Genomic DNA, 25184 nt, shown 5'->3' with positions numbered 1-25184 from the left:
TTTGCTTGTTCCTCCCCATCCTGGATGAACTCTATCATCCCTCTAGTCTCAGGAAGGCAAAGACATGTAATAAAAGAACCAACACAACCAGCACAGGGTCTGTGTCAGCTTCCACCTTCAGTTGCAAGATCCAGGACAGTGATATTGGCACTAAGAAGAAACCTCAAACAAATATTGTATAATAAACACATTGTAGGAGATAAGATCTTTCTTGTCCCCTCATCCATATGCAGTCCAGAGTAACTGCTCTGAGGATGCATGTGGCCAAAGGTTTGACTAACAGACACCTTATTACTTCATTCACTACATGGGAGCTAATGCACAAGACACTCTGAATACATAAAAGCTGTCTTCATTTTTACTCAGTTTAAGTATACTGGGTGTTACAGTTGATCTGATGACTCACTGGTTTGTGACAACAATCCACAAAAGGTTTTTGACACTACATCTGTAAATCTGAGCAAGTCAGACTCTAGAGGAATTAGTCGCTCACTGTTTTCACTGTTGATGGGTTTCAAGTATTGCCATGGTCATATATGAAGCTACACAGCAAAAGCAATATAAAAATATATACCCATTGGGATAAGACTAATAAGTACATCAGGCAACATAAGAAACTGATTAATTGAACTGTTTGCAGAGTATTGTTGTGATTTTAAATCATACCTTCATACATCCATCTGTTTACCACTAACTCCTCCTGATGCAGATATGAAACATACCATGGATTGTATCGGAAGCACTTTGCTGTCACATGGTGGTTTTGAATTATGGACAATTTTGGTATTTTGCAGACTTAATACCCATATGTATCACTATTGTGTGCCCCATAAAAAAATGAACAATCTACTAAATTAAGGATGTGCTACAGAGCAAAATCCCAATTTTTTTGTATATAGCAAGATATAAAAGCAAAAATAAGGAAATAAGTAAAATAAGAGAATTAAAGACTGTAAAGTCAGGGCAAATTTAGAATGTGGGAAGAAATACTGTACAGTTATTAAGACAGCATCCTGAGATTCTAAGAAATGTGCAACTGAGTAGAACAATAAAAAAAAAGTCCAAACATGCAATATAGCTTTATTCCCACCAGTGATCGGTAATGTAAATGTATGTGTGCAAATTTACATTTTCAGCTCTAATGGTAAATGTAGCTCTTTTTAAAGAAATGCTAATTTGTCTCATAGAATGCAGACATTTTATATGCAGAAGAACTAATTTATTTATGCCTTGACAAAGTATTCAAAACTAAAATATGGGGAATTTGATGTCCCTTAACACAGTGTATGTATCTGCATTTAGTTTGATATTTACATAAAATAATATAATTCATTTAACTCAACAGGCATTAGAAGTGATTGTTTTTAGTTGGGGTCCTGGAGCTTGAGCAGATACGGCAAAATCCACTGACAGAGATAAATAAGAGTCTGATTAGCTGACAGGGCCCAAAAGTTGGCCCGTAAGACTGAATGAGTCCTATTTAACGGACATTACTTGCACGGTAATGCAAAAGAACGATGAAAAATGCTTCTCTTAAAATGTAAACTTTAAATACAAGGTTTTGCGCGTTGTTTTTAATGTAACCTCTTTCACGCCAGGCTTCTGAGGAGCAAACTCTGTTAGAGAAAGCCGTAGATCTCTCTGCACGCTTCCATATAACAATTTCAAAGTGTTTGATTGTTTGATCCCATTTCCAGAAATGATTGTTGGTAATTTTTAAAAAAAAGAAAAGCAGAAGGAGAGGCAATTAACTTGAAGCTGTGATTCTATTAATGAGCAGTTTTCTCTGTGGTCCCGTGGCTGCTTGTGATCCATAATTAACAGTGAAGCGATCCCATTTTCACCTTCTGCCTCGGTGCCCCGCAAGGCCTGATCCCTGGAGAGCCCAGCAGAGGCAGAAACATGAACTTCACACTGGAAAACCGAAAACTCTCTCCTCGGAGCTGACAGCATTGACACTATTGTTTTTATAGCATGCCACAGCAAAAAAAAAAAACTTATATTTCTGTCTTGATAAACCCTGGCGATTTGAACAGATGGATTATTGAGAAATGCTGTCTGAACACGTGAGCAGGAATTAACAACACTTTGCTGCTAAACTGAATCAGATCTCCCTCAGAGGTGTTCTTTTTTTAAAAAGGTCTCATAATTAATTCTCATAGCTTGCACCGCCGGTTCTTACTTCTGCACGACTGGGTAGGAAACCAGCTGAAAAGTCAAAAATGAACCCAAATATAATTCTGTGATTTGATGCCTGCAGGCTTACCACCCAGGTCCTAAGAAAAGCTGCGAGAGCGAAGGTAGTGATTTTTAAAATAAAACTCAGCTAAAACAGACAAACAAACAAAAAAAACTAAATACGGTAGTCAGCTATTCATCCCTCTCACAAAACAACACCAGGCTGCTGTGTCAGTCTAAACCGGGGGTTCTCTGGCTACGTGTTCATAGGTCCAAATCTGACTTCAAAATGATGTCAGCAAAATAAACAATTGATTTTATAAGATATCTTAGGACAGGGGTGTCAAATGTTTAGATGTGACCTGATTATTTGGCTCAGGTTTTGAGGGAAAAACTACTATTCAGGCCTCACCAAAATAAAAACAAACTAAATAAATAAAGCTTACATAAGGTGCAACCATACACTAACATAAAAAATAATTTAGTAAAACAGGGACTGTCATGATTCTGCTCTGCTATCTTGGTTTGCCTCTGCTTCTGTGTTTCTTGAGCCGGCTCATTTATCTCACCTCATTCCCATGTGTCTCTGCCCTCATATGCAAGGCTTTCCCAGTCAGCTAGTGCCATCATTTAGAAAATCAGAGCAATTACATGTCCAGCCTTGCCAAGTTTTGTATTTCGTGTTTGCTGGATTTCCATCTCACCTCTTTTCCCTGACGGACACCTCATTGGCTTTCTGTTTTCTGGACATTGACCTGGAGTCTCATTTATAAAGCTTGCTTATGAACAAAATTGGCCTGAGACTTGTGCACGTCCCTTTCCATGCAAAGTTTGGGAAAGGCTGCGGTCCTCACGGCAACTCTGACCCAGGCGTACGCTCCTTTTGGACACGTGGCAATGCAGATGGTAAAGTGGTGAATTGAAGCCAAACTGCATCCCGATCAGTGGCGTCTTTGGTATGATTAGTTATGCGGGCAGAAAAACTCTACACCTATAAGCAGCAACTAATTTTGTGATGAATACAACTGGACTTTGATCACTTTTTAAATTAAACAGACAAATCAGCATAAACCAACACATTAGAAAATCCCTTTTATATAAGCTAAATGTAATTTAATTTTGTACATAAAATTACACATCATATTGTTCATTTATTGAACAGAAAATATTCACATCAATAATTCAACGAGTTAGCAAGGACACCGACACGAGATTAATTATTGCTTTTAGTTCCATTTTCCTATGTTTTATTTTGCTTAGATTTTCCTACATTTTATTCAAACTGTTTTTTTTTTTTACTTTCATTCTGTTTTTATCTTCCAATGTTATAATCATGTAAAGCACTTTGCATTGTCCTTGTACTGAAATGTGCTAAACAAATAAATTTGCCTTGCATATATGGTCGCACACTTTCCTGCAGAATGTGCAATTCAAGTATTTTGATTGGATGATCTGACCTTGGGGCCAGATGATTTGTGCCTCAGTCTTCTGAGAGCATATTGGGCCTGCGCACTGCGACTTTAAATGTTAATTTTTTAAACAAACGTTGGTGTGCCAGCCCCAATACAAGACGCTTTATGAGGATTTAGCCCACTGAGCTTGTCAGTCTTCTGGCAGTCTTCTGTTTATATAGACACAAATGTTTCTAACACAAGTTTATTGGTGAGGAAATCTGTCTTTACAGAACGATACTGTCCCACTCATTATTGCGAACATAGAGCCCCACAGCGACATCTGGTGGGGCCTGGCCCCACTGGCTTAAATGCAGAGACGCCATAGATCACGGATCCTCTCAGATGTTCAACTTCACTCCAGATGTATCAGACTTTAATCATGGACTTTATCAAAACCATTTAAAACCCCAGCGTTATTCATGTTTGCGCTAGTGACATATACCTATGTGAACCACAGATTAACAGGCAATTACTTTAGTTGCTGTTAGCAGTCAAATACACTTATCTGTAATCCTGCACTTTCTTTTTCTTGACGTACGTATACACTTTTAGTATGGATTCTACGCAGTGTTTTATAAATGAGACCCCTGGATTGTTTCTCAACTGCGACATTCGCCGAGCCCATCGGATCTGTCAGCTATCTTCCGCCTGGCTCACAGTACGGCCCAAAGGTCGACCTGTCTGCAGCCTTTTCCACTTGTCATCCCCTGCAATGAGCTGTCACCTGTCACCCACCCCAGACTCCTGCTAAGATTTTGACTGTCTGCGCCAGGGTTTTGTTTATTTATTTATTAATAAACCTTTTAAAATGCAACCCCGTGTCTGGCTTGAATATCAGTTTGTCTGATTTGTGGAACAGATGAGAGAAGAAATACTAAATAATAATTTGCTTAAACCAAGAGCACTAAAAAATCTATTGGATTTTACAAATTTCATTATTTTACAGATCCATGTTTTCCACAGTAAACACTTTAACACAGTTAACCTTAATAATATCTAATTATATGGTATATTGACTCAATTTATACAGCTCTTTTCTAAACATCTTACCCCATTAAAGCAGTTTACACTAGAGCCACATTCACCCAATAGCACTGACTAGCACACATATTTATACACCAATACAAAGATTGCTGGGCAACTTGGGGTCAAGCATGTGACAAGCTGAAAACGAACCCACAACCTTACAATTGCAAGATAGCTTCTCTGCCCACTTACGCACAATCATGAAGGGATAATACCCAAGTAGCTCAGAGTAAAAATGACACATCTTGATTTCATGGTTTTGAGACGCTCTTGAAAATCTGTCAGTTAGATCTAAATACATTTAATATTAAAGTACCATAAGTGTTGCATTCTAAATGTAGAAAACAGAAGAAAAAATAAAATTTTTATAGAGAAAATGTCTATAAAATGATATAAATGATCTTAAATATTACATGGTCAGTATTAGATGATCAATAGTTTGGAGACTGTGCTTAATCGACCCAACTCCCTGAACAATGTATATATTTTTTTGACTGCCATTAATATGTTCTAGTGGCCCAGTGGTTAGTGGTTCTGAGTTTAACTCCCACAGACTGCCATTCTGTGTTCCTGAGCAAGACCCATAGCCCCAAATTGCTCCACTAAGGGAAATCAGCACAATGCTCCCTAAGGGAAGGGTTAAACACAGAGACACACAGAGTCTAGCCTTTCTGACTATGAATCATAATGTATTTTAATTAATACAACAGGAATATGAGATTTTGCACAGTGCCACAAAAAGCCTTCAGTCAATGAACATCTCGCTCTGCTGAGGAAACAGCGGGCCAACACTAGCCTGCTTCCTCTATGTGCTGACGCGCTTTAGTTGATATTTCGCCTCCCATTATGCCCTCTTTGCATGTCGCAGCTATTAATGACTAACTGTGTGCTGGGCTGTGCTGTGCTCACGTCTCCCCCTCGGCTGTAGGTCTGAGGGAGAGCTGAGCCTCGGCTGAGTGAGTCAATCCACAGGCTGACAGAGAGAAGCAGTCAAATGTGAGTTTTCACCACAGGCACCTCATCCAGGAACCCGGGTAGATTTCTGGGGCCGTCATTACCCATCTGTGTTTCTGCTGCAGTTCAATGATAAACATTTTTATTTTATTCAACATAGTCTTGTAGGGTCAGAAAGCATGCACTACAATTCTTTTGAAAAAAAAACCAACAACAACTTAGCACCACTTTAGCCATGGGATGTTCTTTTTGATTCTAATTAAATTTAGGTGGACATTATCGTCACCTGCTGGTGTAGCATCACGGCATTTTGTTGGAACTCCACAGTCTGGATACAATGTACTCAAACACATCTCTGGAAGAGCCAGGAAGACATTTGCAATGAGTCAAAGGTGGGTTTACTAGAGTTTGCCAAGCCAAACGTGTATTTCATATAACTCAACCAAATCAGAAATTTTCAAAAAAAGAAAATGTGTTTACAAAAAAAATGTTTAGCAAAAAGAATCAACATCCCCACAGAACTCTTTGGTAAAGTAAGATATCAAGATGTCAGAAATCAAATAATGATGAAAAACATTTAGTTTTTTATTAATTTGAAGAGTCCCAAGAAGAATAAACAGTATCCCACGCTCTAAATGTTCAGTATAATGCATGTCTGAATTACGCTTCCTGAACCGTTTTTACCGATGATTTTAAGCAAAATCCCTCTGACTGCTCTGCATTGATAATGTAAAATCCGGAGGTAATGTCAGAGGTAAAGCACAGTTCTCAGCTTAATGGGCCGTTATGCTGAAAGTTGTCAAAGTTACGCTGAAATTAGACGGCCAGTACAACCCCGAACTGTACGACACGGATGTTTGCTTGATAGTTATATTCAGCAAATGGATTTTTTTTTTTAATGTATGAAACATTTGTTCCATCTATAAAAACACAAAAAAGAGATATTTCAGTAATTTTTTTCCAGCTGGAACACCTTGGATTGTGACAGGCAGGAAAAGTGGATCAGAACCTACTCTGATTAATGATTAATAGTGTGTTTTGCTGTATTAGAATAAAAAAAGTGCTTAGTTATAAAAAAAACTATGAAATTATTTTCCCACTCTAGTGATATCGGTATTGTGCATTGTCTCCTATCAAGAGCTGAAATGTTATAGTTAGTGGTGCAGAGAAAAATATAGCCGAGGCTCCAGGCTCAGGCCAATCTGTCTGAAGCTCAATGGGAACCTTGACAGAGTCTTGTCACAAGATCATTAATTATGATGCTGCCTCGTTTCTTCTCTTATTAACTTGGTACATAAGGTCAGGGTAATCAGTCACTTTTAACAAAAGTTTTACAGTAACAGGAATATCCATCCTTCCATTGTCTGTACCCGCTTATCCGTGCAGGGTCGCGAGGGGCTGGTTTGGCCTACCTCCAACAGTCAATAAATGAGAGGAGGGATACACCGTTGACAGGTTGCCAGTCCCTGACAGGGCAACATAGAGACATACAGGACAAACAACCATGCACACGCACACACTCACCTAAGGGCAATTTAGAGAGACCAATTAACCCAGTCCTGTTTATGAACATGTGAGGCAGCTAGAGTACCAGGAGAGAACCCATGCATGCACAGGGAGAACATGCAAACTCCACACAGAAAGCTGGGATTTTAACTCTAGACCTTCTTGTAGCAAGGCAGCAGTGGAACCAACTGTCAATTGAAATAATCAAATGCTTTAAAAAGATATTTTAGAGTTAACCCTCAAAATATGGTGGGACAGACATTACACTCGAATGGCAAATGCTTGTTTTTTTGCATCGTTTTTGATCACTAGACTCTTTTTACAAGGACATTCCCTGTCCATCAACAACAGGTTCTGGATTCAATAAAAAAAAAAAAAAAAATACTTTAAAGCAGTTTTCAGTGTTAAGCCCCAGTGTGTGAGATTTCCAAACTGGCGCATCATCTAGTGGTGCACTAAATGAATTACAAACGATCTTGCTGTTAAGTGTGTAATAACTACTACACAAGCCATGGAGCGTCATAAATGTGACAATGTAAACATGTCCTCACTGTGTTTGGTACCAAGCTACTGCTAATAGCTACGATCATCACGTAGAATGGTTCTTGGCACTGTTACGAAGTCTGCTTGTCTTTTTTTCTGAAGTCGCTTGTAAATTCTCTGTCTTGTTTTTTTTTGGATCGTTTCTTAACGTGCGGTCGCTTACTTGGGGTTTAATAGAGACCCGCTTCTGCTGTTGCCCTAGGGGCAGTGAACAGGCCGGCTGATGTTCCTTCGCATACAACAAACTATGAAAAAAAGTGAAAGATTAATCAGAGTTTTAACCAATGAGTATGACAGCTATATTTCCCCCAATGACCACACAGGCAGTACTGTGCCTGGTTTGTTCACATCTTTCATCTCCAGGCTTCAATCCCCATTCCGGGTAGAGAGCATTGTTTGATTGCTAGATATAAACAACACGTGTAGATCAAGGAACAGAACAATGACCTGTAAGGGGCTTGTGTCAATGCTCCGATCATGAATCCACAAGAGCAGTGTAGAGAAGGTGTGCGGTAATACCAGTGACACCCATCCAGGGCTCCTATCATGAATTCCAATAACTCCTTTCACCTCCCCTCGCTGTCTTTGGTGGGGAACTCAACACACTCTCAACCACTGCAAGCAGGGAGAAAATATCATTTGAATTTCTCTCACAAACCAGGCAGGTTTCACCAGTTCTATTGGAGCTTATTGACCAAATGAGGCCGACAGGAGTTGGTGTTTAGAAAAACGTAATGCCATCCACTTTCTACAGGATGTCTGCTGACAATGAGGAGTGAATGCTCAGGTTGGGACCTCCAAAAACCGAGGACCATCTTCCTAGTCTCATCTATGGACGTGTGTATTTCTCCCCATTTTATCATTTAAACTGAACGATAACAAGTTCATCAAAAGAGGCTGTACAGTACTGTAAATGTGATGTATGCAAGGTGGGCACCAATCTGCCAATAGCTGAAACAAAGTGTGCATTGCTACAAGCTAAAACACATCCATTAAAAAAAATTAATACATAAAAAGATAATGCATGAAAAACGCTTAAAATAAACAATAAAACCAATTTAAAATGACAACTAAGTCTCGCTAGTGGTAAAAGCCAAAGAACTTCAAAAAGTTTCTACGAAAAAAATGATTGGTGACTGATATGAGAGAAGTATAATTTTAAAGCCCCATGTTTTTGACCAAGTCTGGCTTAGAATTTCATCAAAATATGTGCTTCCACTTCATTCATCGCGCTGCCACTGCTTGAGCTGCCCTCAAATCAAAGATTACATTCCGAGGGCTCTCACTTTTCTCCCTCTATGCCAAATGGGGAAGAATTAATTATGCGATGAGAAAGTAGCCGATTTCATTTCAAATTCCACTACAGATTATAGGAAAGTGGAGCCTAAACAGCCAGCTTTTAAGTGCTGCCTTCTCCCTCAAAGGCACACGTCCCCATGTATTAGCTGGTAGGGATGCTTCCAAAAGGGACGAATTAGGGTGACTCAGAGAGAATACGGAAAGATGAAGAAGAAGTAGGGCTTAGATGTAAACAAACCCACAGTGCAGTAAAAGCAGCACTGCGGCTCTGCTGTGATGTGAGATCGGCTCTCATAAATAATGTAGCTGAGGGTCGAGCAGCCAGCCAACAAGCAGAACACCGCTCCTCGGTGAAGAAAACAGGCTAAACAAACAATGCCATGGTCACAGATGGCTAAAGGCACATCTGAGTCAGGTATCATTTACCGTTCTGGAAACAACACACCTGTGTTTAGAAAAAGTCAACAAGGAAAAAAAAAATTTTCATTGGAGAACTCATTATCACAGTGAGAATCTTCTCAGCAACCATATAACATAATGCGCCATATTAAAGCCAGATGCCAGAGCTCAAAGCTGCCATTTACTGTCAATCCTGGGTAATACGTTTTATTTAGAATACAAAGTCCAAATAAAATAGACACAATTGCTCACTAAGGATCAGTAAAATGTTAACTGTGAGAGGAGCTGTTTTCTGTGAAGCCAAGACAAACTAGAAACTTCCTACAGAATTATATGCAGTCTCCATTCAAAGGAGCTTCAGCAGCAACTATATACTTAATAGTAAGAACTAGATATTTTTTCTGGAATCTAGTTCAACTAAAGTTCCTAAAAGGGAAATGTTTAAACCAGAGTTTAATTTGCTTTCAGAGAAACAGGCTCCTATAAATAGAAAATTACTCTAACTTCCGGGTATCACCTTTTTATTGTTCATTGTAGTTAAGTACTTTTGTCACTTAATAATATAAGTAGTTCTGCAAATTCTTAAGTCTTACCAATAATTGGTTCAACAATATATTTTCCGAAAACTTTGCATTACTCTACATTTCCATTTTGCTTTGCTTCTAACTTGCACTCTTTTGACTCTTAGGAAATCTGACAGATACTGACCCCAGAACAATCTAGATCAAGTAAAACTAAATTCACACTGTGAGCCTTAAAGGTACATAGCCACGTTATACATTCATACCAAAAAGACCAAAATCCAGTTGATTATGATAAAATAAGGCTATATACTCCAAGCGTCCATCCAGATAGTGTTTTGATAGTGCTTTTTGAGCCTAAATAAAACCCCAGCAATGGGCGCGGTGAACTGACACAAACCGATGGCTCTCGGATAACCAACACAGTCGACAACCAACCCGACCTACTCCTATTTCAAGTTCCAGTGCGCCTTCTACCACAAAATCAAGAACAATCACAGCCTCCGCCTGTTGACCGATTGTACGCCTGCGCAGTGGCGTAACCTCGGTCACATGATGTTGTAATGGTATATACACACAGAAAAGGCTATATTTACCAACAAATTGAGCAAAAACAAAGCTTAAATAATAAAAACAACATACTACACCAGCAGGAGATGATAATCTTTCAGAAAAACGTTGTATGCAACCTGAGTCAGTTACCGGCACATACATTTTAAAAATGTCAAAGAAGGTGAAGATGTACCTTTAAAGGAGTGGTGACATCACTGATTAAGCTATTTCATGTAGTTGATATTGCTGCATATGTAAATTCTCCAAAGAATTTAATAAAAAAATAGTAACATTAACTTTTTGTAGGGGGTTGTTAGAGCAGGCAAGATTTCCCTCCTTCACTCTGATTGGCCACAACCATATTTGGGAAAAATGTGCCCCCACACACCCTGGCCTCCTCCATCCACACCCTCTCACTCACTCTCTTCTCGACGTAACACTCCATCACAAATTCATGACTATGGTATTACGGCTATTTGAAGTGTTTGTGTTGCAGGATGTCGGACAGGTGAGGCCAAGCTGACAATAGGCTTTAACCTGGCCAAGTAAACCTTGGTGTCAGATACAAAAAAAGATTTTATCTTTGAAAATATATTCACAACAAAGCATACGCGGATATCATATGTTAGCACCAGGTGCTCCTCAGACTGTGCACATACATGTATAGACATAACAGCATTTAGATATTAAATAAACTTTGTGGTTGCCACCAATTAACTTTGGCCACGCCGATTCTCTCATCCTTTGGGAGTAAGTGGAAACTTTCATCCGTTTTTGAGCAGCCTCGGATAGCTCCCCTTTGCAATAGCCATCCTCTTCTCAAAAGGAGTAGTCAGACATGCCAGTGCGACTCGCTCGCGCCGTTAAATTAGCCGGCCGGAGTATCAGCTGGGGGAAGGAGGGGGAAAGGGTAGAGGACTCTAATTGGAGAATATAAATTACGTAGAATAGAGAACCTACATAGAACGATAAACAGTTATCTGATTTGTACATTTTTGAGCAAAGAAACAAAGCTGATTGTCCTTGAGCTGGTCCTTTTTTACCTGCTCATGACATTCACATGGGCTTATCAATGCACAACAGATCATATTATACCCCCAAAACCACTGAAAAATGAAAAATGTTGTCATAACCCCTTCAATGCTAATTTATTGGGGGGCATGTTCACTTTTTTTCTTGCATGATTCTCACATTATAAGCTTAGTCTGATAGCCATCATACGCCAGTGTTAACAAAAGTGAACACTGGAGTCGGCAAACACAGCAGGGTGTTTGCCGACTCCAGTGTTCACATGGATGCTACATATGTCAGCATTCGTGTTTCCATTCTGAGGATATTGTGGAGAGAAATATCTCAAACCTTGGATAAAGTTACAGATTTACTTTTAGACTGAGGTTGAGTTAAGGTTCAGTTCCTTTTCTATAGATTATTTTTGCCATTTACACCATAAGTATATCCCGTGACATCAGGAGTTGTGTGTGCTTTGAGATCACAGAGCTGGGCTTGCGAAACTAAAGACACGACTCTTAGTCCCAATGGATCTGTGGCTATTACTGATGGGATTAGAGGTGTGTTATTGGTGAGTCAATTATACCCCGCATTCCATCACGACCACTTCCCGATCAGGAATCGGACGGTTGGTTGAAAATCAAACATGCTTGAAATTCAGTCAGCCCTCGTAAGGTGATGGTGAGCGATCGTGAGCGCATCCTGCTGTTGAAGCGGAGTTACGACTGTCTACGAGCCGATTTCCCCTGACCTCGCGCACTGAGCTCACGGAAACAAGTAGATTCTTTTTCGTCTTCTCAAACGAAAACATAGGAGCGGAGAGAAGCATGACGGCGGTACGTGTGACATGGAGTCAAACTACGGAGGAGCAACTCGTAGAATTGCCAAGGCAGCGCGTTTTGTTCTAGAAGCCTCATATTTAACAGTTAGCATCGACTCTTCCGCCTTTTTCTTATTCTACTGTTGACATTTGGCTTCCAAGTAGACGAGTCTGAGTAGCGCCATCTCTCTACGGGGCTGAGTCCGACATGTGGTTTTTGAACGCACAGTGTGAGTAGTCAGGTCACATCAGGAGCGTCGGGTCGCACAGTGTAAGAACAGATACCGTGAGCAGTGAACTTTTAAACCCTCCTATTTCGTCGTACAGTTTGAGGTGTATATGAGTACCACAATTTAAAATATCGTACAGTGTTTGCCCGGCATTACCTAAAGTTTGAAATTTTGTTTAAAAGCCCTGTGTTTATGCATGCTCAGCATTTCCGCAGAACATTCCAGTCAGCAGTCACAAAACTAATATGTGCTTAGGGACGATAAGCTAAAATGGCACATCTGTGGGTTAAGTTGTTCTCACAACAGTAATTACATGTTGTTGTCTTATTTAATCGGGTGGTTGATAACTGATGAACTGTCTAATGTTTGCAGTTTGTTGAAGTATTGGTAATCTGCATGGGCTGCAAATTTTTTTGAACAGGCATATCTTTGGGCATCAATCTGCTTCTGTGTTTTCACCGTTCTGTCTATCAAACAGGTTGCCCATTTCATATAATGCTCAGCAATCTTGTTTGCTAATCCAACCAACCATGAATATATGGCACAATTATGTATTATACACCATATAAAGATTAAAGGCCAAACTTTTTTTATTTTACCATTGCAGCTTTTATGTCTTAAGTTTGTCTACAACATATTTTTGTATGATGTTCAAATCTTTACTATTGTTTTTTAATGTGTTTCTTGTTCTCATCTTGGTTTTTCGCATCTCCCCTTTCATTTTCCTGTAAAGCAATCAAACTACCTAGTACATGAATGGCACTACATCAATAAATTACCTTGCACTAATAAAAACACTCATTAAAAAAATGGAGCACAAATTAATTAAATATCTTCAGTTGTCTGTATGATGTGTCCCATGTCATTGTTCAGTTGCAACGTCTGCTGTTACCAGAGGATTGTAGAACTCAGTCAGTTGTCGACAACCGTCATAGTCACTTATGGGGACTTAGAGAACCCCCCCCCCCCCAAACACACTCCAAACCCTCAGTCTAATCATCACAAACACTTACTTCTTAATGATTACTTCAAACAAAAAAGATTCAAATAATAGCTCAAATTTAGAAACAAACCATCAATTGTGATTGATTTAGGGTACAAATGTCACTGTTTGTATTTGCGTGTGTGTGTGTGTGTGTGTGTGTGTGTGTGTGTGTGTGTGTGTGTGTGTGTGTGTGCGTGTGTGTTCTGGCATGCCTGGAAGGGTCAAGTCTGAAACGATGCAGCATCTGTTGATGCTTTAAGTGATATATCACTCCATTCCACTTCGTTTAGCATCACTCCGTCTGAGTTAATTGGTTCATGAGGAGCACTAATTAAGGGGAATGGCCTTGTTTACTGTCATGGCGATGCTCATTAAGCAGATATTTCTTTTCCCTTTTTTGGGACTCGTGACATTAACGCACCCTTCACAAATTGTGGGCGGAGGAATGGATCAGTGTGTCAGCTGCCTCAAACAAACACACACACAGCTCGACGAAGCTCTGCCTGTACACGATCCGACACAAAGGAAGATGCATATAGTAGACACACAGGAATGGGCGTGTCCTACCTCTCTACGTCGGGAAGCCCAGCAGGTCTGTTTGATTTTCCAAACCACAGCGGCCACCAGTAACAGCGACAGGAAACAGCTGGGGATAGGAGAGTGATGCACATAGTTAAAAATCTGCCAATAGTTCACCACCAAACTAATTTATATAAAATGAATAAAATAAGGAGCATCCTTAGTTGTGTAAACGTGGGTAGTAAGGATGTTTTTCTGAGCTCAGTGATGTGTTTTATGATGAACTTTACAACGCACAAAAAAGCTTTATTTTGCGTTCCAAAGATGTTTCTTTGATCAAGGTTATCTGAAATTCACAAAAGTTTCTTATAAAATCAACTACAAGATACTGTATGGAACCTATATTGTTAAAAAAAAGAATTTTCTCTGACCTAAAAAGCAACTTTCATTGTAGAAGCAGATGTTAAAAACAAGTGTTTCTTGTGTTCCAAACTGAAGAAAAAAGGAGTTCTACTTAGAGAAACAGTTGTGTCAAAATGTAAATAGCCCCAAACTAAAAGCAGACCAACTATTAAAAATCCAGAGAATATTGTAAAACAATTTAACAACAAAACCCGAGACATAAACTGTTTCATTATAACGACCATGCCGTAAACTTTGGGCTGTGACATGACGTGTCTTGCACACATCTGGCTTCATTCTTTGCGGTGACAATTCACAAGGAGAAAAGTGGAAGCAAATACACTCCAATCATCCTCTAAGCAATATTTACTCAGGAATGTTTGATCATCAGTCAGGATTTGGCTCATAAGTTGCTATCCAGTCAGCACCAACAATGCCAAATTGTTGTCCGCTATAACAGAAAGCTGTAAAATATAAACAAGTAAAGCATAAACATAAAAACAGTATTTATCTCACTCCTGACACTTTCCACCATGGTAGTGGTAGGTGGAAACACCCATCAAAACTATTCTTACTCCTTGAATTTTACTATATTTTGTCATCATCACATGTTTGCTACAATCACAAACATCAACAGAGAACTATATAGTTTCAAATCATCATTAAGGCCACAACTTAGCACCAATAACTAAAACACATTTATTTTTATATTAGTTCTTACTTTACATGTTTAAAAAAGAACTAATTATCTTGAATTATATTGGTCTTTTCTTAATTTAAGTAGATTCTGAATACAAATAGGAAGACATGTATTTACTATATGAAAAAGCACTCCCAATATTTGTGAATATGCAATATCTAAAAATTTGAAAGAAAAGGATTTTACAAATAATTAATACGTTTGTTCGTGATATCCAGCATTATTTATTATTCAATTTAATTCAGTGTTATTACTTCATATGCAACAGTAGAAAGGAAGAAATATATTGATGAAAGAAAATCAAAACAAGTTACATTGGTGGTTTGCTAAACATCATGTAGGGGCACAGCAGGCGTGTTCATGTCTTGGCTTTGCTAACCTTTTTCTATTTACTGTCAGAGACGGAAACAGGAAAAATGCTTCCATCTGCTTGTTGTATAACTTTTTTTTTTTTTTACTTTTTTCTGTAATTGGTTTAAACGGCTATGAATTAACAAGTCACTTAAATAAAAAAAAGTGAACATTGTGCTCTCTCGTCTACATGAAAACATCAGGGATGTGGAACTGGTCACTGAAATGTTGTGTGTCCATGAACGAAAGCTAAACTAAAACCCGTGAATACTAATGTGTTGCTGCTTCCATGATCATTTTGGTTCTCTTAGAAATGTCATTATGCTTTTTACTCTGCATTATATAACTGTACTCTGCAGACACTGCAAATGACACATTTTCAAACAACTTTCATTTCCTGCTTTTAGCGGTCTTTGTAGAAGTAGGGGGGAAAAAAAAACAACACAAAACTGTACAGTCACAGAGCAGCATGTTCACAGTAATTTACTGCCCACAAGCTTCAGCTTCCGCAGAGCGAATATGACAAAGAGGGAAATTCTTTAGAAATCTGAGGCGATACACAAAACTGCAGTGACCACAGGCAGTTAGGGGGTTTACGGGACAGTAAAGAGCAGCGAGAGGTCAACGAGCAGCATGATGCTCTCCAACAAAGAACAAGCTCTCCTGTTCACACACATGCTGCTTTAAAGTTCAGTGTCCGGAGGGCTAAGTTATCAGGCAAAACAAAGATCCTTTCTCAACCACAGCTTCTGCCAAAAACTCAAAACAAGCGCAACCAAAGTCCTGACAACAGGAAGTGCTTAAGAAACAGCTGAGAGCAGCAGTTCGCGAACAATTCTCCTCCTTGTCCGGTTGTGAGTAACTGTGTCAGTGTCTGTGCGCATGCTTCCTCCGATGCCTCACAATGGAGATGACAACTTTGTTAAGGGTATTAGAGCTGTAATGAGTGTGACATTTTCAGATGCTCTGCGCTGAATAGGCGACAGTCAGGGCTTCTCCGGTCTGTCGTCGACCTCAGAGACTCCACAACCAGGAAATGAAATCCACTCCTGTGTCGAGGACAACATGCTGACTACTGCCGCTGAAGGAAAACCAGTTGACTCAAGGAACCCATGTGGTTTTCCTCGATGGTGGGAAAAAAATTATCCCATAAAAATGGCACAATGATTCTCACCACCCACTCCACCACATCAATCATTATAGCAGAGTGTGAGCTAAAAACATCACCTTGTTCACCAAGAAACATCAATATATCATCCTCCATACACACTCTTAGAAGTTAAACCTTCAAAATGTACAGGACCGTATTAATCGTGTACTTAAATTCAGTTAAAGGACACTGTGTGTCTTTAAAATGATATGTTTGATGTAACAGTCTTCAGTTTCACTTGAAAAAGTCCTCTTTTTATAGATACTCGTATACTTTGTTGCCTTTGCATACTTAAAAAAATATTTTATTTATTTAAATAAATGTACTAATATAACTTTTAAAATACACAACATTAAACACAGTACAAAAACATACAAATAAGGTATATAAAAAGACTAGAATAACCCACATTCACTGTAAAAATCTAGTGTGTGTCGCATGTTGAATTGGTAAGCTGATTTGCTGAAAAAACTGAACAGAAATCTTAGAACAGCAAAAATCTTCAAAGAATGTTTTTAAAGAAAAGTATTAGGAGCATACTAAATAGCAGAAACTGAAACTGAAGCAGAAAATTGCAGATCAAACTGAGTTTGAAACACCTTTAATGAATAAGCACTTCTGACTCAAAGACAATTGCATGGAGACCTGGAATGCTAAGTTCAAATCCATTGATAAAGTGGTAAGGTATATATAATCTACTCTGCGAATTAGTTGTTTCAATCTAGGTTGAAAAACTAAGAAAAAAGTATTTTTTTCCAGTGAGGACATTTCATACTTTACAACAACTGAAGTGCAGAACTCCTGCGTCCTTTGCACAACAATATCTGTCAGTGTTCACGTTTGGACTGCTGTGCAAGTGTGTCTGCAATAGTTTTAATGATGAGGGTGATACCTGAGATTTATAAAAGTACATTCTGTAAAATGTGGTAATATGTTAAAAGTCAAAGTAATGATGAGTGGCAGTGCTTCAAAAAGCAGTGGCTATATAAGAGTATAAATGTGTCTTCTAATAAATATCTCCTTTAAAGGAGCTAAATCCAGCTCAAACAGAAACTGAAGCGCTTACAATTTTTACTAATCAACATATCAACAGGTAACAGACAAATAACTTGGATTTACCCGGACTAGCTAACATGCTGTCAGTAGATGTTAGCTAACTGAAGCTATAACCATTATCAAATAACCTATCCCGATGTTTGTATCAGCTCAATGCTTTTTTGTTAGTTGTTTTTGGGAAAGTGATTGCTTTAGTAGTTAGAGCAGCACGCTTGTGTTCTGAGAAGACGGCAGGTACCCGGCTTGAACCCAGTAAGGCCCTCAACCCCAGATTGCTCCCAGGGCGCTGTTAACTCCCCACTGCTCCCTACGCATAATGGGTTAAATGCAGAAGACAAATTTTGTTAATATGTACAATTGCAGTGACAAAAAATTTCCTCTTCTTTCTTCTTCAAAATTACCAATAGCCCGCTAGTTAACGATAGCATGTTAGCTAACATATTATGTGCAGTGATAACAGTAAGCATATGCTAACGTTGGCCAATAAATGCTAATGTAAGGCAAAACAACTAATTAATAAAGAAGCAAATTATACACATGTTTAAGCAACAACTGCTGTCTACTGGATTTATCCAGCTATTTAATCAGTGGCATGACAACTGAAAACAGATGTGTGTGCATAAATGGGTATGCACCAGAGTAGTCAAAAGTATTCACATTCATTACCCAGGCAGAGGTATAGATGGGCTACTAGGGTTTAAAAACACTTCATCAACTTGAGCTTTTTACTCAAGTATAAAAGTACCGGTTTAGTGGTAACTACATAAAGTATAAAAGTAACAGTAAAGCAAAAAAAACTTACGGATAAAAGCTTAGCCCCATTACTGGAGGCTATCTAGCACTACCCCAGCCCCATTATGACTATAATGTTAAATTAAGATGTTAGTGTTGAAACATTTGGGATGAATTAGGCTACCTGCTTCATCCGCATATATGCCTATTGAAACTTAATACATTTTAGTACAATGCAAATACTTTGAAGAACCATATATGTGTACTACTGAACATTAACATATGTCATGGAGCAGAACATCCGATGACTAGTTGATTTATAATGGTGCAAAAAGTCAAATTTCAAAGGCATGTTATCAATAACCTTTATTGGAATGTAAATGTACATCCAAGCTTAGCTGCAGGAATCTTTGAGGACAGTGTATCACCAGAACTGGACAAGAAAACTGGTCAGGATCCATTTCAGACTTTACAAATAATTTTGTGTTAATAACTTTACAAAAAAAAAAAAAAAGCTAATGATCCTGATTGACTTCCTTCTGTCTACCTTACTGATATGTACTTTAGCTAAGGGCAACAATGCCAAATTTAACTTGGCATCCAACTTTGCATTGAAAATTCTTCCAGATGCTCTTCTTGGCTAAACCACCTCACTGGTGCTTGGTTGGCACATTTCATTCAAGCTCTGTATACTGTCTGCTGCTATGGACATCTTCATGCTAAGCTACATATAGATGCTATGTTCTTCTACACTTTCATTGTCTTCTTCTTAAGTTTTTTTTTTTTTGTGACAACAACTTGGTGCAGTACCTCCTCCAACCACAATTAAATTCACTCTGTCCGGGAGGTGCAATTTCCCTGGATATTTTTTCTTTTGTCCTTAAAAATTACTTAAAGAAACTAGAAGTAACAAGAATATTTTCAAAATGTAAGAAGTAGAATGTACAGATAGTTGCATGGAAATTTAAGGACCCAAACTAAAAGATAAATTACTCCAGTAATGTATAGATAAACAACATTTCTACCAAAGTGGGGTAACAAAGTTTTGTACTTCTTTACTTGACGCCTCTGGTATGCACACAATGTAACCGGCCCAGCTTTCTTAATATTTATGCATTTTTTAAATGCTATCTTGTCAGGGAAGCACTTAATGTTACCTGTATTTGTTTCCTGATTGCTGAAAAGTAATATTGATCAAATAAAATATAAATCAAAGAGCAATTCTTCCTGTATGTCTATCTTTTTTTGGCAACCGGGAAGAACAGGTTTAACATGGACCTCTATTATATGGACTATTCCCAGAACAATTAAAGATAAAAAAAAAAAAAGAATCCATTGCAACAATCATCTATCTTTACATCCTGAGTACACTCCACTGGGTAGGTTTTAAATCCAATCAGGCTGTTTATTCCCTACTTTCACTTTGTTACCTCAGCGCTCTATTAATGGGCTACAAGGCCTGGGCTTAGCCATCAAAGCAATGGAGCAGAGTGCTAATTGTCACCATTACAGATGCATTAGGGAGATAGCATCTGAAAGAGATAGGATAGGGGAAAAAAATGACGAAGGGTATCCTGTGGGTTTCTTAACACTGCTGAACCACATTATAGCAATAGGTTTAGCGTTTAAGACTGCTCAGCTACAGGTAAGAGTTATCAAACTGGTGAAACCAACTGAGGATGTTGAAGAATCAGTTTATAAGAGCAAGCGCACTAATGTCTGTTTCTGCATTTAACTGATCCAGCTTACATTGAGCTAATCACTATAGAAAACAGCAAATTCTGTGTGCGACAGACGTTACACAGATATGAAGGAGAGCCCCATGAAAAAGTCTCAACGCCAGCAGGCAAGCCAACAAACAATAAGCTATTGGTTGAATGCCGGCCACAAATAGGCCATGATAAGAAACAGCTCTCTATCTGCAGAGGCAGCAAATCAACTCTGACTGCAGAAACAGGCTGTAGTAAGGCTTCCAACTCTGGGAAGCCAAACATATTTCTGCTGAAGCGTTATTGATCCCACAGACAGAGAGACGCTTTACTGCCATTTGTAGTCACGCAGTGTTTGTTGGCTAGCTCAGATCAGATGAAGAATTTGTGTCTGTCCATCCTCTCCTCCTTCAATCCCAGTGGTGGTGGAGGTGGTGGGGGGGTGCCTTTAAGGTCGTCCACCCTGAAATCGTTAATAAGCTCCTGTTTTTCATATGATGAGGATAATGTCATTCTCTTCTCCGTAAGCCAGAAGACCTCGTACCCTCATCAGCCGGATTTGTTACTGCTATCATAGAAGGCATCTCTAGCCTCATAGTTCCTTTAATAGTTATGCCATCAGTGCCCTTTGTGTGTTAAGGAGCTGGTCAACAGTACCTTGGGCCTGAAAGCTATTATGTGCTTGTAGTAAAAATGCATTAATTAGTTTAATAATGGAGTAATTATAGGCTTCTCACCTTAAATAGAGTTTATTTAAGCAAATTACCTGCAAATAAGCACAATTCTATGAGAGATTTAATGTAATTTCTCTCTGAAAAACTATAAGCCCCTCTTTAGAATGAAATGAAGAGTCTTGCCGAAGAATGGCAACTTTTTTAAGAATATAAATAACATTGTGAACTGAAGGACTTTAATAACATTCTGACTTAGACATATGTTGTACATTTGGGCATGCGTGTCTCAAGACTACTGCATGTTTACTTCCACAGAGATTCTTAGTTTTATGAACTCTCCTCCCCTGAATTTTTTTTCTCCCTTCAACATTTTGCATGTGTATTCTTTTTTTTTTCTACTGGAGGAAGGAAAAAAGGGAAAATTGCTATAATTATATTGAGTCTATATATCTCCTCTCCACAGTCTCAAATGCTAATTGGCGACACGGCAGCTCAGCTCCGTCCAATTACTTGCAGCTCTCACTTGTCTGATTAGCAATCAGCATTTCTTTTGCCGTTTCAAAAGCACCAGCGAAGCTCCTCAACACCAAATAGTCTGTGAGAGTCCAAAAGTTTAACAACTTGGCCTCAAAATTACATTCTCTGTCAACATTTAGCTTCGGGCGAAATTTTTAAAGTCTTTGGCTGCCAATTAAGCAACATATACATTCCCAGAATTTCTGATGTGTATACAGTAGGAACACTTTACACATAATCTGATTAAAACATCTCCCTGACACATCACTGTGATGATCAGCATTTGGTACAAAGTGGTTTAAAAGTTACCAAAATTGCAAATAGGTCAAAATGAAGAGCTTTTCAGTCCAAATTTAAGACTAGTTTTGGTTTCACGAAAACAAAAGCAAAATTATTTGAATGACAAGAGGCAGTTACATTAATAGCTGTTGTATTTTTGTCTTTGCTCACATAAGCTGCATTTTATAATGGCTAAAACCCTTAATGTGGGTTATAAATGCTAGGTGATTACATAATAACAATTAGTAATTGATTTCATGACGTAAATTCAGAGTTTTTATTTTATTTTAGGCAAAATATGATAAATGTCCAATAATTGCTTCATGTTGGAGTATTGAAGTTCAGAATGTTTAGGAGGTGAGCTCTGAAGATCAATAAATCAATTCTAACCTGGCTGAACTGACTATCATGACTATCATGTAAAAAAAAAAAAAGGAGAAGGTTGTGTGGTTTATTAAGAAAATATGGACATTACTCTATCTATTTTTATTTTATTTATTTTTTAATTTTTATTTTTTTTTGCAAACTAGAAACTCCAAGGTCCTTGTCAGACTATTATCATTGTTGGCCATGATCCTGGTGGTCATATGCCAGCAGTTCCGCATTTATGTCTTTAAATACAGGACCTATAATTAAACAAAAATATAATTCCACGTAAGATAAGAAAAGGTCAGTGAACAAAAATAGACTTTAAAAAAAAGAGGGCATAACGTTTTCTCACTGGGTATCTGGTACAGTACATAAGAGAGCAACTTCATACAGGGAAGTGACACACACACACACACACACCATACTCTCCCAGCAAACACACTGTCGCACAATGATGACATCACCCGCTGCACGCAGGCCTAAAGGTTAGGGATGTCTGGGAGCAGGTCCCTGGGCAATAAAAGGACTCACTCGCTCACACGGCTGCACAGTGACACACAGTCAGGCATGAAGACAGTGAGGAGGACACATATGGACAAACACGTAAAAACCGTCTGCACACACACTCGTATGCCGAGACAAACACACACTTGTCTGGTGTTCAAACTGAGTGGCAGGATTTCGCCTGAAGACAGCAGACTTCTTTCTCCAAAAACCTCTCATTAGATCCAGTGTCAATCTGCACCGCTGTGAGCTGAAACATAAGTGACTCTCATCCCATCCACAATAATGAGCGCTTTGTGGGGATGTTGGTTTGAATTAGACTCTACCTAGAAATTTACTTCAGTTTACCACACAAATTGTATTCTACTGTTACCAAACAGCCACCTTTTTAGCATCAAAGCGTCACATTTCTCAGCCTTCCTGGTAAATATTTTGCCACATGAAGGAACAAGCAGGTATGCATTGCTTGCATGACGAATAAAGGTGATTCTGAATAAACAGCGGAACCGTATACATTTAACTACAACTTTCTATTTTGTAATTGTAGTTGATAACATACCATCTTGCCTATATCGGGTATATGGAATTTAATGGGTTAAAAACTCCAAAGATTTACAGATAGCTGTTAGGTATAGTGAGGGCATTAGTTAGTAATGGCAATCATGAAAAAATAAATTTGAAGTTATATGATACTTAATATTTCTATGGAAATCTTGTATCCCGTGCCCAAGGGGTGCAGTTGCAGTACAAAATCAAGGGGAAACCAAGGGCTGTTATGTAAAGTTACAGTTGCAATTGTGGTGGTTCACAATTTATTGTTCAGTTGCAATCTCTACTGTTGCCAATTGATAATAAAAGCTATAGTTATAGTTTATGGTTAGCTATAGACTTGTGAAACGTGTTAAACGAATGACTACAGTAACAGTCACAATGGCTTATGTGGTCCTTTGGGTATAAATTGTGCAACCCTGCGCTACAGTACAGGGTGGAGGCAAAAGGTTTAGATGCACTATGACCATCACTTGTAATATTTTACCTTACTCTTATGGCACAAACATTTATAGCCTTTAGTTGGAGATTAACTTGAATATGTCATTTATAGTAATGATATTATGTTGGCAAGAAGTTCATCTCTGCACAGTGATGTATAGATCCTCAAAGCATTGGCCATTAGACCAATTACTGAACAAAAACTTTGGTGACACAAGTTGTAAATACATGTTAGGTCTGCTCAGAATGGTCTCAACTTTGCCAAGTCCTTGAAGACCAAAATTGCCACATAACTAATTTAAAATGGAGCAGTAACTGCTGGACCAGAATTTAGAAATTTCTGGTCCAGCAGAAACTTTCCCTCTTGAAAATTGAAAAAAAAAATGACCTTGTTTAATGTTAAACATGCAGCATGTGTCAATACAATGTACAGCGTCGTCGTATAAACACAGTAAGCAGTTATTAGATGGGTAGCTCAGTGTTCCGATTGTCTTCAGACTCAACCCAGCCATGTTTTAATCAGCTCCACCTCCATGGTCATCAGCTCAGCTCATTCCTACAGTTCATCCTGATGCTGTTGAGCAGATGCGTACTCCACCTCCCCTGTTGGGGGTTTTCTGTCTTGCCTGAGGCTGCTGCCACCTGCTGTAACTCAGTGAGCTCTGGTTGTGACCCAGATGCAGTCGGACCCTCTGGGACCTGAACCACTGAGCAGCGAAGTGAGGCTAGGTGCTCTACAGAGGTGCTACTGATAGCATAAAGTCTTACCTAAAGAAGGTGACAAAGAACTGGACCAGGTCCATGATGCTGTTGTGCTGAGAGAAGGCGATCTATTGGAAACAAGACAACAGAAGGAAAATACATGTATTAGCATTTAATACAAAAAAACTGGACTTTGAAGTGTTGTTCTTTAAGGTTTGAAACGGGTAGTTTCCACTTCCACAATGACTTTTAATTTGTTTTTGTAATGTATGCATTTCCAGCAGCCCCAACGTTCAAGCGTAGCTTTTTAGTTCTATTCTCTCCATAAACCAGGACTTAAATAATTTGCAACAACAATTAACAAAATTTAATTTGTCCCACAATGGGGAAATTCGGGAATCACATTTCTGATGTTTGACTTCACGGTGTCTTTGATGCAGTGGATTTAAATCATGTTTAACATTGAGGAGCATTTACAATCAATAGACCTCAATAATCAGACGCTCCTTTGTCTTTGGTGAATCCTCTGAGGCTACTTGTAATGGGAGGAGAGAAAGAAATGAGGCAGAATGGGCTTAAGAGGTTTACCAGCATTTGTTCAGCAGGTAAAATGGCCTGACCATGAAAAACCTGCAGAAAAGCTGATTCTGGTCCGTAGGGACCCTGCATTAATACAGGCATCAGGGGGAAAAGAGGCTGGCTGTGCATCCAGGCCTCCAATGCAGCAGTTTGCATCATCACCAAGGAGGGATTATGAGCTCACTCACAAAGTATAGTTCAAACTTAAGGTAAAAATTAATTAAAAGGTTTACAAACACATTAATTCAGTGAGGTTGGAACAAATTCACATTACATCTTTCAGTGCAACACCAACTTCAACCAACAGCCGTTGCAATTTACAGCAACTGCAGTCGTTAAACGCAGCTATAATCAATAAGCTGTTTACACCACACCCATTGCTTCTCACCCCTGCAGAGCCACAAACACCTAGTCAAAACTTCATCTGCCTACTCAGTGAGTAAGTGCACCATGAACAAATACAACGAAATGCAATGC

General features: G+C 38.7%; 1 protein-coding gene across 3 annotated transcripts in view; it reads right to left on the bottom strand.

The window, feature by feature from the left end:
* Window positions 1-25184, bottom strand: part of atrnl1a (attractin-like 1a) — a 410176-nt gene that overhangs the window by 163390 nt on the left and 221602 nt on the right. For all 3 annotated transcript variants that reach the window (XM_012872822.3, XM_021321643.2, XM_036126662.1), the window contains 2 exons: window positions 24195-24256; window positions 14043-14121 (listed from right to left, as the gene is read on the bottom strand). In XM_012872822.3, coding sequence (XP_012728276.2) covers window positions 14043-14121; window positions 24195-24256 — 141 coding nt within the window. The remainder of the gene's footprint in view (window positions 1-14042; window positions 14122-24194; window positions 24257-25184) is intronic.

The sequence above is a fragment of the Fundulus heteroclitus genome, chromosome 22 (assembly GCF_011125445.2).
Source record: "Fundulus heteroclitus isolate FHET01 chromosome 22, MU-UCD_Fhet_4.1, whole genome shotgun sequence".
NCBI lineage: Eukaryota > Metazoa > Chordata > Actinopteri > Cyprinodontiformes > Fundulidae > Fundulus > Fundulus heteroclitus.
The sequence above is the reverse complement of the archived record's forward strand: the minus strand, read 5'-3'. Positions and strand labels throughout refer to the sequence as shown.